This window comes from Watersipora subatra, chromosome 3 (assembly GCF_963576615.1).
Source record: "Watersipora subatra chromosome 3, tzWatSuba1.1, whole genome shotgun sequence".
NCBI classification, from domain to species: Eukaryota; Metazoa; Bryozoa; class Gymnolaemata; order Cheilostomatida; family Watersiporidae; genus Watersipora; species Watersipora subatra.
In genome coordinates, this window is record NC_088710.1 from 54,562,611 (window position 1) to 54,575,288 (window position 12,678).

The 12,678-nt window shown below is 37.0% G+C and overlaps 1 protein-coding gene and 1 pseudogene across 1 annotated transcript; one reads left to right on the forward strand and one right to left on the reverse strand.

Annotated features, from left to right (window-relative positions):
• Window positions 1-244: 244 nt before the first annotated feature.
• LOC137392257 (ankyrin repeat domain-containing protein 13B-like) lies at window positions 245-12,250 on the reverse strand. The gene is made up of 14 exons (XM_068078922.1): window positions 12,050-12,250; window positions 9,952-10,087; window positions 9,729-9,853; window positions 9,352-9,397; window positions 8,940-8,993; window positions 8,170-8,259; window positions 7,673-7,788; window positions 7,396-7,530; window positions 5,359-5,517; window positions 4,304-4,480; window positions 3,712-3,814; window positions 3,169-3,372; window positions 2,696-2,891; window positions 245-900 (listed from the first exon to the last, which is right to left on the reverse strand). Exons 1-14 carry the CDS (start codon window positions 12,155-12,157, stop codon window positions 744-746), a joined length of 1,806 nt encoding a protein of 601 aa, XP_067935023.1. The 5' UTR covers window positions 12,158-12,250; the 3' UTR covers window positions 245-743.
• Window positions 5,816-6,898, forward strand: LOC137392216 (protein GVQW3-like; annotated as a pseudogene).
• Window positions 12,251-12,678: the final 428 nt, after the last annotated feature.

A 12,678-nucleotide genomic window follows, 5' to 3' on the forward strand; every position in this document is an offset into this window, starting at 1 on the left:
TTTGGAAGTCTATACTACAAAGGTGATCATGCGGACAGTCGTAATATTGGTCGATCAGACTTACCTCAGCAGACGATATGTTACACGCTGACTTACCTCAGCATATGATATGGTACATGCTGCCATAGGCATAGGTTATTAAAGTGTCCAATTGTCATCACTTAATAGACCAAGCTGCTTGAGAAGGGCAAATCCACAAATATGTGTATAACTATTTTCTCTTCGTCCAAAGTCAACGAGTATATATGATTATAGCCAGGAGATTTATTACCCAAAAACTCTTCACGGTAGCCACCTTCATAAACTTAAAGTATGTAACAACCTAAAACGTCTGAATTCAAATTCCACAGGAAGCCTCCGGGTAAACTCCGAAGGGTTTGCTAATTCACAGGCTGCAATCTTAGGTTCCAACAAATACTAATGGGTCACCAGTAGCCAAAAATAATTCGTTATGTTAGAGGGTGTGGGTGGTGGGTAGACGAGCTGACATGAGGGAGGAAGGAAGGCATTTAAAAAAAGAAAAGTTGAAACTTTGATGTTTAGCAGGAAATGGTTTTGAGCAAAGGACCGATCACATAGCGAACAAACCGATGTATATACTACTGTCCGTAAGCTTTATAAACGTGAATGATTTATCAACCGAAGGTAAACCGAATGTGAAATATAGATAAAAACGTGGCTAATAGTTACTGTACGTGAGTAAAGGTGAGGGAAGCCTAAAAAACTGGAATGACTAGAATATTTCACTTTTCTACTAAAGACAGAGCGAGAATCTTTTCAAGCTCCTCTTGTTCCCTTCGTTCCAACTCCTCCTGGGTAGGCTGACGCGTGTTTGCCTGCTGTGTTGACATTTGCAATGCCATGTTTAGCTGTGTCTCAAAGTCCTGTTCAGCCATTGTCCTGCAATGAACAAGAGCAGCTGTTCCTTCAATCCATATTTGGTGAAAAAACACATGATAACTACAATCTATAATAATTAATTATAAATAAATATGGGCCTGCTGAAATACCTGTCATTGCCTGAGTGAGTTTTGCCTATTCTCTCTCTAGATTTCCCTTTCTGAGAGCTTATTTACAAATCTATCTCATATGATGTATCTACGCCATATGTACTTGACTTAATCACAGTGCTTGTATTACGTGTTAGTCTATATCCTTGTATATATATTATTCGTATATTAATACAAATATATATATATTATTTGCATATTATAATACAATTATTTGTGCGAACAATATATATTTATACAAATATATATTATTTGCATATTTGTACATTTATACATATATTTCCCAAAGTTTGTCTGTGAGTCTGTGCATGTCCAGCTATAGGTATTAAAATCTTAGAATTTACAATTCCGCATTAAGATGGATTTAAACTTATGGAGATTGCGACCGCAAGTTTAATATCCAAGCGCTTTACCACTGAGCTATACAAGGCGTGTTGATCAAAGACACTATCATATACCGTATAGCGTATGCACACGCTAAATGACATTTTATTTGAAACTATGAATTCTTTTAACTCCATGAAACAATACTTTTTCGCGTTTTCTTGAACTTCAATTTTCGGTTTTTCGTAAGGTTCAGTTGCTATATCCGCGGTCAAGGCCAATTCTTTTCACACGGACAATTGTATTATCTCCGTAGGAGGAGCCTCGACATTCACTCACTGTTCGGTCAGACAAAGACAGTCCAATATCTCATTTTTACATTTGTGCCAGTATCGAGAGGTACCAGTATTGTCATATTCAAAGTTTTGATATATGCATTTTCCTCATGATGTGAAGTTTGAAAGTTACAGTTGTTTGACAAAGTTTGAAACCTTCACAGTTGTTTTTATTTTCTCCCTTAATTTCTTTCAACCACACAAAACACTTTTCTCATAATAAGTAGTTTGAAATTTAGAATGGCAAATGTTGTTATATGTTAAATACAAATCGATTTTCTGTCCAAAGACTTTTTTATTACCCGGACAATGCCGGGTAGTACAGCTAATATATATGTATATATAGTAACTACCTTAATCCGTTGTGACGAACAACTGTGGTTACAATAAAAAACCAATCTTTGTAACATGTCTAAAAATATCTTAGGAGTTTACAGAGATAAAATAAGAATGGTCATCATATTGATGGGAAATAGCTAACAAAATTTTATACCAGCAATTCATAAACAAATTACAATGCAAATACAGAACGTTGCGAATCATAAAACAGCACTCTAAACCATGTCAATAAAGGTAATTAGCCTTGCTGTCGCAGGTCTATAGAGGTCAACAGTCATCATGTAGGAGACAATAAAACATCACCACTGAGCATAGATAACAGGTGCCGAGTTACCTTCCCTTTATATTCATTTACAAATCACGATCAGGCTGAGATCAGATTTTGGTCATTATGAATTAGCGAATTAATTAGAATTAATGTAAATATCACTATTGCTATGAGAGATGAGATCACACGCCAGATCACGCGTCAGACCACGCATAAAATTACGCACCAGATCGCGCATCAGACCACGCATAACATTACGCACCAAATCGCGCATCAGATCACTCACCAGACCACACACCAGATCACACACATCATCAAGAAGGGCTATATTGGTCATATACGAGACAGATATATCAAACCATCATTGCCTGACGTACATGTAGAGTAGAGCTAATGGTAATGTTGGACTCAAGTAATACCTGTTAAGGTGAACTGCCCTCCTCTCAGGATGAGGTGAATGACTTTCCTTGGAAAAAGTCTGCAGAGCTTCTACAAAGTTGAGGTCCCCTGGTTGATCCGTAGAAGGCTCTGTATCAGAAAGGCTCTGCTGAATAGCAAACTGGAGAAGCTGGTCATCCTGGTCCATATAGCGGTCCTCATGGTGACTCCCTTCGCCTGTGATACCAGCATTTAGTAAGCATCTGCTCACACACTTATCAAAGGGACTAGATTATGGAAAAAGTATTATTTGTTATATGACGTTATAAGATTACCTTAGTATGTGCATATCTAGGTCTATGCTAGTCAATGTGGTGTTTTATACTTATTCAACCCAAACTAGTTTTATGTAAAGTAGTTTGATATCAAACACACATAGTCCCAATATTTGATTTGTGGTCTAAAATAGTAGAATATCAACTAACACAAAGAGTAGACAACTTCCAACTCTTACCGATGACACGATATCCGGTAGGGACGTCAAAGACCGTATCATCTACCGCGCAGGATGTGACAACGGTTTCAAACACTGTCACGCCATCCTCATTCTCCCTTTGCAGCGTGTCCTTTATGACAGATACCCGGGGCACAGGAGTGTCAGAGGAAAAAATATTTCCAAAGGTTATTTTGGCATTAAGTATATGATATATAGGGATCTCTGTAAAATAACAAGGTTATTCTGGCATTAAGTATATGATATATAGGGATCTCTGTGAAATAACAAAAAAAACTTAATGCATTATTAATCGGTTCAGCCTATTAAATAATCCCAACATGCTACTGACACCTTCAGTATTGCCAAAGATTACATTGTGGTTGTTTTCCAAGTACAGTAAGAATGGTTCCCATTTTGTACGCATTTTAGCTTAATTGTAGCAAAAAATTCCGCATTTCAGTTTTGATTGAGGATCCAATTCACCTATTTCAACTGAGGATCCCACTTAACTATTTCAACTGAGGATCCCACTTTCCTATTTCAACTGAGGATCTCACTTACCTATTTTTACTGGGAACCCTGCAGGTAGTTGAAGGGTGATAAATTCCTTAAGTTTACGAAAATGGGCGCTGGTAGCAGCCATGAGGTCTATAATGGGCAACACCTGTAGTAAAGCACAATACAGCTGCATGCATTATCATATTCTCATACTTAGCCATAGTCTATTCACAGTGTAACCAGGCCAACACAGTAATTAAACTTGTTAGCAAACAATATATGACAACAAGGTCAACTGTACAAAATTAAGATGTAATGTGATATTTATGGGAATGTCCTGTCACATTAAAGCCAAGCTTGGATTGCTTCATTAACCTTGAAAATCAGTCAAAAATAAAATATATATGGCAAAATGATGAATTACGGCACATGCTGGGTAAATCATCAGGAACTGTGTGACAAGCGATGCGATATTTAAAATTAGAACACGGAGCTCGAAGGACAATCGCTACGATATGATATATGTGAAACCACTAAAGATATTAACCTTTTCACTGCGTATCTCAAATGTTCTGTATTTGCTTTCAGATAACAGCTGAAAGAACAAATATGTGTGTCAAATTGAACATTAGTATGCCATAGTAACTCGACCCACCTGCTCCTGTAGGGTGAGGGGATAATCATGACAAAGAGATAAATTAGCTTTAAACTTTTGCACTTTAGTGGTCGTCTCCCTTGGCCGACCTATGTCTCGGTCTTCCAGATCTACTGACGAGTCGAAATACTCTTCAGCTGTTATGCTGCATGGATTGTTAATGTCTATGCATTCTGCCTGTTGAATTAACCACACTATCCTGTATAATTTCTACTTACACATATAGTTATATGTTTACATGCATATAATTTTATAATTACGCATATAATTATGTGTTTATTCATACACACCATATTATTATGCACTATTGAAAGCTTGTTACTGGAAAAATGAAAGCAGATACACAGTGTACCTCAGTTAGCTACAAAATAGCCGAGTTTAAGAGATAAACGTAATACGATGTGTGATGTCGGTGATGTTAGCAAATAGTTGCTACATATATTAATTTCATCAAGATACCCATACACTACATCTATGTATAACTAGTGGTGTTTACCTATCATCATTGAGTACCTGACTAAAATATTAAAAGCTTCGATGAGCTAGGTTGGCGAAATGGTAAAGGAATAAAATACATATGCATGCGGGTGCAAAGAGAGCAGCTTGTAAAAACTGCGAGCAAGTTTACAGTCAATGGCTGTTAAATTGTTACTGTAAAACATTTGCCATAAGGAAGGCTTGAACTAACAACCTCTGCATGTGATACGATTGACATATGCAACACTAATAAGCAATTCAATAGTTCTCATTTTGCCAATCATCAACATTTTAAAATATCAATAGAGAATATTTATCTCCAACTAAAATATGTTTGCTCCTAATTTCACTAAAATTTAGAGCCTTAGCAATGCACATTTTTTATCTGATTGTACAACAGGAGCAATGTTGCCATCACACACAGAATGTTGTACACGGACATATAACCTAAAGAGTAGAGTTTATAAAGATGATATACACATGTGATACACATGTGACTAGAAACTTGACCACATGATTTGGAAACATCTGTTATGCATGCAATACAGATTACAACAACTTGCATGCCCACAACTTACTCCTGCGTGAGGTGACTTCTCCGAATGTTTCTCAGCCATGCCCAGCATGCTCTCCAGAGGATTGAACGTTTTGTTTTTCTTCATCTGTTTTTTATCCTGGGCAGTCAGATGTTCGGTGCGAGTTTTTGTTATGAATTGTACATTGCTAGCATTGAACACCTGCAATGGTCAACAAAAGTCAGACGCGATCAGCAATGTAATGAGCCTTATATAGCTGAGCTGAGGAAGTTACTGCAGACAATGAGTAAAGTTTATAATACAGTTATAACAAAATGAACTAAAACTATGAGAGTAGGTCATTAAGTAGTGGGAATTGTGTCACAACTTTCATTCTATTTCATCCAGCAATTTACCTAATATTTTCTAGACTTCTATGAAATGGGAGTTGTCATCACATACCCAAAAACTCAGAATTTTAGCAATTCAATTCTTTCATATTACCGTATTTATATTCAAAATGGTCGCAAGGCTGAAAGCATGCTCACTCATAGAACAAAGAGCCGCTATAAAATTTTTGTAGACTGAAGGCGCAAAATTTAATGTCATATACAGATATACAGTAGAATAAAAGAACAGTATGGGATAAGTTGTGTCATAAACAAGCTGCTATAAGTGGGTCGATGAATTCAAGAATGGCTGAGAAGACATTACTGATGAGCTAAGAAGTGGTAGACCAGTGGATGTTTCAACTCCACACACAGTGGCAAAGCTAGGAAAGCTGATTAAATCTGACAGAAGACTCACTATAGATGATGTTGCTGAGACCGTGGACACTTACTTCACGAGGAACTGCACACAATATTGTTCATGAGAAGCTAGTTTTCAACAAAGTCAGCGCACGCTGACTACCCAAGATGCTGACTGCTGATCACAAAGCACAGCGTGTTATGGCTGCCAGAGAGGGCATAAGAATACTCAGGCTAGAAGGATGCTTTACCATTTAGGATAGTAACGACAGATGAAACTTGGGTGTACCATTACGAACCGGAATCACCAAAACAATCGAAGGAGTGGAGGAATACAGACTCCGGTAAAGAAGAAGTTTAAGTCCCAGAGGGCGGCACGGAAAGTAATGCTCACAGTATTCTGGGATAGAAAAAGTCCTATACTTTTGGATTTTAAGAGCCAAGGTAACACCATTAACTCTCCAAATTACTGTGAGCTCCTGCCTTTGGTAAAGTGTGACATAAGAAACAAGAAAAAAGGCCTTTAGGCAAAAGATGTTCCTCCAGGACAATACTCATCCATATACCGCTGCCCATACAGTGGCCAAAACTGAGAAACTGGGCTGAGAGGTGTTAGTATACACTCTTTATAGCCCAGATCTGACACCGAGAGCCATCATTTCATCATTTCATCATTTCGAACCATTACAAAACTGCATGAGAGGCAGCACTTCACAACTGATGCAGCGGTCATTGAAGCAGTGCGTAAATGGTTTAAAACTTAGCTGCCAGTATTTTATTCTGCAAAAACTGAGAACACTGTAGGAAGGTTGAACAAGGGTATAGAAAAAGCAGTGAAATATGTTGAAAAGTGAAAAAAATTTAAAGCTTTATCTTATTGTAATAAAATTTTATGACAAAATACCCACTACTTACTGACTTACCCTCGTATATACATGTAGATGCTCCTAACAGCTCATTGGTAAACTTGCAGCAAAAGCTATCAGGCTTCCATTGACCTATTAGGATCTCCACCGGATTAATGAACTCAAGCTATAAAATAAGCTACAGATATTTTTATTTGTTTTATTAATTACATCATTATTATATTAATTTTAGAAAAATAAGTTTAATGCAAATACATTCGAAGTTATTTTAGACGTGTACTTTTATGATTGGCTGATTAAGCTAATGATATTGGTGGGAATTCCATTGCAGCAAATCTTGCAAAATTGGTAGGAAGATAAGTTGTAGTTTGGTTGAAGTGACAAGGATCAGCTATTCAGACTATACACACTCCATAAGGTTAGTAAGACATGCGAGGAGAAGTTTTGGACATGTCAGCCCAGCAGCTGTGATACCGAGCACTAACCTTGCACTCATATCCATTGACTGTCTCAACCTTGTCAGACCTGAAGCCCCAGACTCCTGCCTTGACTCGTTCAAACTCTATCTTTTCAGTATTTATGTAAGTAGTAATGACAGGAGCTGTCAGCCGAGCAGATACCTTTAAAGGAAATATCTCGCAACCAACCAACTATCGAGTGATAAAGCAAATCTTCAGCCACATAAGTATGTTTTTAGACACATTAGACAGACTTCATTTAATGTAAAAGATATCGATCAAGTCGGCATTATCATGAAAGTACCTGGTCAGAAGAAGGTAAGAGTAGGTCAAGGTTAGGGCTATGAGTAATCTCTTTGATCGTCTCGCTGTAGACGACTTTAGCATCATGATCTATTTCCAAGACCTTTGCACACGCCTCTAATATGATCAAAACGTAAGACTGGAGGAACACAGAGTGACACAGAGAGCAGGTACATAAGACTGGGGAGACACAACAGAGCAGGTAAATATTTTTCATATGACAAAACCAATTCAATCACCCGCATGCATTTCTCATGCTTTCTATCTCTTTTTCTCTTGCGCTCTCTCATCCTTTTTTTCTGCCCCCTTGACCCCATCTCCCTTTTTGTCCTGCTCAAATCACTTGCACTCCTCTCTGCCCACTCTCTCCGTACAATATCTCATTATCGCCTACACAACAGTTCTGCTATGTTCATGAAATTAATTGATCAGAGCTGAGTAAATAGAGGAGTCTGTGCACATAAACAGAAAAACCTTTAAATTCTTTGAAACTCCTACCTTCAGCCTTGAATACATAGCTTCTAGAGCCCCGCTCCCACTTGGTGTTGTCAAAGCCAAGCAGAGTTGTGTCTATTCGTACCATGGAGCCTGTTTACAGCAAAGCAAATAGATGTAGATGTTAGCAAAGCGACAATAACATCAAAAACACAGCCAGACTTACGTCAAGCCATTAGCGATTGAAATTTGAGGCAAGCAGGAAACAGTCATGCATAACAGTTATCTTTAGAGGTATTCAAGGGTTCTCACCTAACCCTGTCAGCTATTAATAAATGTGAAAATGAGTTGATGCAATACACATGACAAGCGCAATACACATGACAAGCGCAATACACATGACAAGCACAATACACATGACAAGCGCAATACACATGACAAGCGCAATACACATGACAAGCGCAATACACATGACAAGCGCAATACACATGACAAGCGCAATACACATGACAAGCGCAATACACATGACAAGCGCAATACACATGACAAGCGCAATACACATGACAAGCGCTGTTATGATGAGGTGTCTCAATACGTGTGAGATGCATTTAGACTTCACTGCATAATAATCAGATGTGTCGAGTAACATTTCTGTATTCATTTGTTGTTGAAGCAGAGATCCCTTCATGTGATAAATATGATTCATGTAACACTGATTGCATAAAACTGTGTCACATTAAGTAAGAATAAGCAAGTGTGCATAAAGACAATGAAATAGTATAAAGCAATGTAGTGATAATTTAAGAGAACAATGGTCATAGAAATCGACTTACCGTTTTTATAGACTTTGTAAGTGTCGCTCGGGCACATTCTTGAGACGAGTGGAACTACAAATACAATAGTTGATAATACCCTATAACGAAATGCGATATTGATTATCTAGTCATGTGTAGTTTAGAAAGTTAACACTGTTGTTAAACTTGAGATTTCTAAATATATGTATACTGATACTAATTTTAAATAATAAATTTGAATCAGTTGGAAGAAACAGGTACCATGTTAATAAATTACATTACTAGCTATACACTACAGCTAGTGTTGATAGTATATTACTAGCTGTACACAACAGGTAGTGCTGTTAGTATATTACTAGATATACACCATAGCTGGTGTTGTTAGTATAATACCAATTACAGATGCGTACTTCATTTACAGAAGTCAGTAGTTTGTTTGTAAGTTACATACCCCAGCTCGTGAACTCCCATGTCATCTCCACATAGAAGTCTGGTGCCTGTAATACAACGAGCTTATGCAATAAAATAGGCTGACAGAAAAAGAAATTGCAGCTGCCGTAATGTGAGCAAAAACCTTTAATTCTGTAAACTAAGACATATAGATAAGGTACAGCTGCCCAAAATAATTACATTAAAATATCTGTTTTACTTGCTTTATGTTTAAGTCAGTCTGCAAAGCAACACAGTATTAGAAAAAAATAATTTAAACAAATCTTTCACTCAGATCAAATTTCTCATCATGTCTGGTATGAAATCTGCAACCTAAATTTCAGACACACTAAATTTATAGCATGCGCCTATAAACATTTTCACGAGGCAATGTTTTACCTCTTGTATCTTTTTAAGGAGAGCCGGGATTCCATCAGTTCTGTTCATGAACCGCTGATAATCTCTGTGCTGCAGGACACATTGTACCAACTCAGGATCCCCTGTACATGTTGCCTCATGCAGTGCTGCAAATAAAATAATTTCTTGTAAACGCTGAGCCTCTCCAGATTCCCAAATAAAATCAGGTCTATCCAGCCATACACGATAAAAGCAGTGTAACAACCTGTCCAATATCTGGCATTCTCTTTGTTGGCATCGGCGCCATGGCGGAGTAGACTTTTGGCACACTCTACATGGCCCATGGATATGGCCAGATGTAACGGAGTCCGTCCTCGAGGATCCACCTCTTCCAAATCATACTAAAAGTTTACAAAAAACTCTATAGAAGATAATACATTTTACCATAGCATTGAGAAATTACAAACTATCCATATCAAGCATGGCAGGTTTGTAGGTATCTAAACAGTAGTGAGGCCTGTAAAGCAAGAAAATGTACATCTGGTGAAAAAAAATGCATGCATTACTTTTGCAGAGAAACGGAGAAGCCAAAATGCTTTATAGACAAAATTTCTTGTCAATGTGATATTCATCAATAACAAAAATACGCACCACTTACTAACTATTATGTCACCGAATACTCAAATGGAAACAAGGACCAAAGGCCATAAAAAAGCTGTAATAGCCGATAGGAGTACACAAACTAATTATCGCACAATATGGCACATTGAAACACACAATGTTGAATGCTGCATGCAGACTGATTCATATTTTAGCTAGCTTATTCTAGAAGACATATAGCCACCGGTGCTAAAGGAACAGCGAGTGTGCCACTCTCTCCCACGCTTCAACATTCCTTGTTCGCTTGCTTTTCTTACATGTTACACTTTCAAGTTTTTGCTAATGCCGTGCAGATATAGGTAATCGATCCTCTTCAACCCACAAAGCCGAGGAATTACTACACAGTTACCATGCACAATGAAGCCAAAAACAATAGAAAATCACCTTTAAGATTTTCACATTATTTATGATAGGACAGCAGCTTATAGGTACTGGTGGAACTGGTACTGGTGGTACTGGTACAAATGGAAAAATAGATTATATATTAGATATAGCTCCTGCAAGAATATTTAACATCTGATGGTATGTCTAATATTGGCTTAAAGGAGTTAGATTTATACCATAATTAATACAATTAATTTTCTGATCTCGTTTTGGTATTTTTTTCCTGTATTGGAATGTTGACTAACCTAAAAACTGACAAAACAGCTTCAGTGATATATATATATATATATATATAGATATATGTATATCTATATATATATATATATATAGATATATGTATATCTATATAATAGATAAGTAGTCAGGCCTACTGCTAACAGCACTCTAAGCTCTAAAAGGTGCGGAGTGTTATAACTAACTAGAGTGATGGAATGGGTTAATGTTACTGATCTTTCTTCTAGATATATATACTTCTAGAAGTATGTCAAAAATAGATTTATTGCTAAGTTTTCAATTTGAAAAAGAGCTAAAAGATAGGATCTTGATTCACTTTTTAGTTACTCCATTATCAATTTTAGCAAGTTTTAACAGAGGGAGCCGCTATTTGACAATGATTTGCAGACTGTTGAAACACCACGAATCTCCTTCAGTTAAGAAGGACAGGAGGTACTATTGACTAACAGCAGCAACGCTAAACACAGGTCCTACATCTCAGCTCTCCAAAAGTGTTCACTCAACACTGCAAAAGTGGTTGAAAGTGGGGCAAACTCAACAGTATATATTTAGTGCAATGTCATTTGAGATTTCATAGTAGTCACCAAAATTAGGCTATCCCATACATGACTCTTGGTAACAGAAGGGCATCTTTACAATAAACGAAAACATCACTTTTCATTTAAAAAAACAATAAATCACATGGTTGAGCTGTATATCAAGACCTTGTGGTTTGCTTATTTATTTAAATAATTCCGTTTTTGAAGCCCTGTAGAAAACCCTTGTAGGGTAGACACAAAACGCATATACTGTCTCTCTTTGTAAAAACACTGTCCCATGAGACAATGGTGTAAGCCTACAAATAGATTATGGCCACACAACAAAAAACAACTTTCCATGTAGCCTACTACAATCTACTTGTCGATTGTCCCATAACAGCTTCCTAATAAGGCCATCAGATAACTAAAGCTTTCGTAGACCTATAAAAAAACCTAATGCAAATAACCCGCAATAAAACTCATACGATCGTGCGTTCTCTTAGTATCCTATTATAAGCTAACCCAAAGGGTAAGCACCGATCCTCGTAAGCAAAGTGTAGTACGAACCTGTTTGCTTTCCAATTGGGATGTCAATGTTCTTAAGTTATTATGCCAAACTGACCAATGTATGGGATATTGTTGCTCTGGTGATGCAGTTTGTTGACTTGCTGCCATAGAAATTTATCAATAATACAAATATTTGTCGTTTTAATACATGAATAATCAAAACATCCTAGCAGATCTATTCCGGAAAAGCCAGACAGTAAATCAGCGTTACGGATAGATAGTCTAAGATTATGCGAACAAGTAAAATTACTCATATGTAGGGGATACGCACGCTATGAGCGATACAAGCAAAGATTTTGATTCCTTTTATGAAATATTCTATGAGTCGAGCGATTCAATCTTTAGTTTGTGTAACTACTGTTATCATTGAAATCATACCCTGAAATCATGCATCAGTTTTCTCAGTTGGTTGATTATTAAACCAAATATGGTTTCTTCAGACGAAGTTTTCATCTATGTGTTAGCAAGATATTATAGCTAGTTGTTAGAAGTTGCCTGATTTTAATTCTGTTGCAAGTTGTTTCGTAATTTCATAACGATCGCAGTTGGTTTTTTATAAAACGTCGAAATACTATTCTGGACGATTTTATTCTCGGATATATTTGAGGGGCTGAGTACTAATAATTACT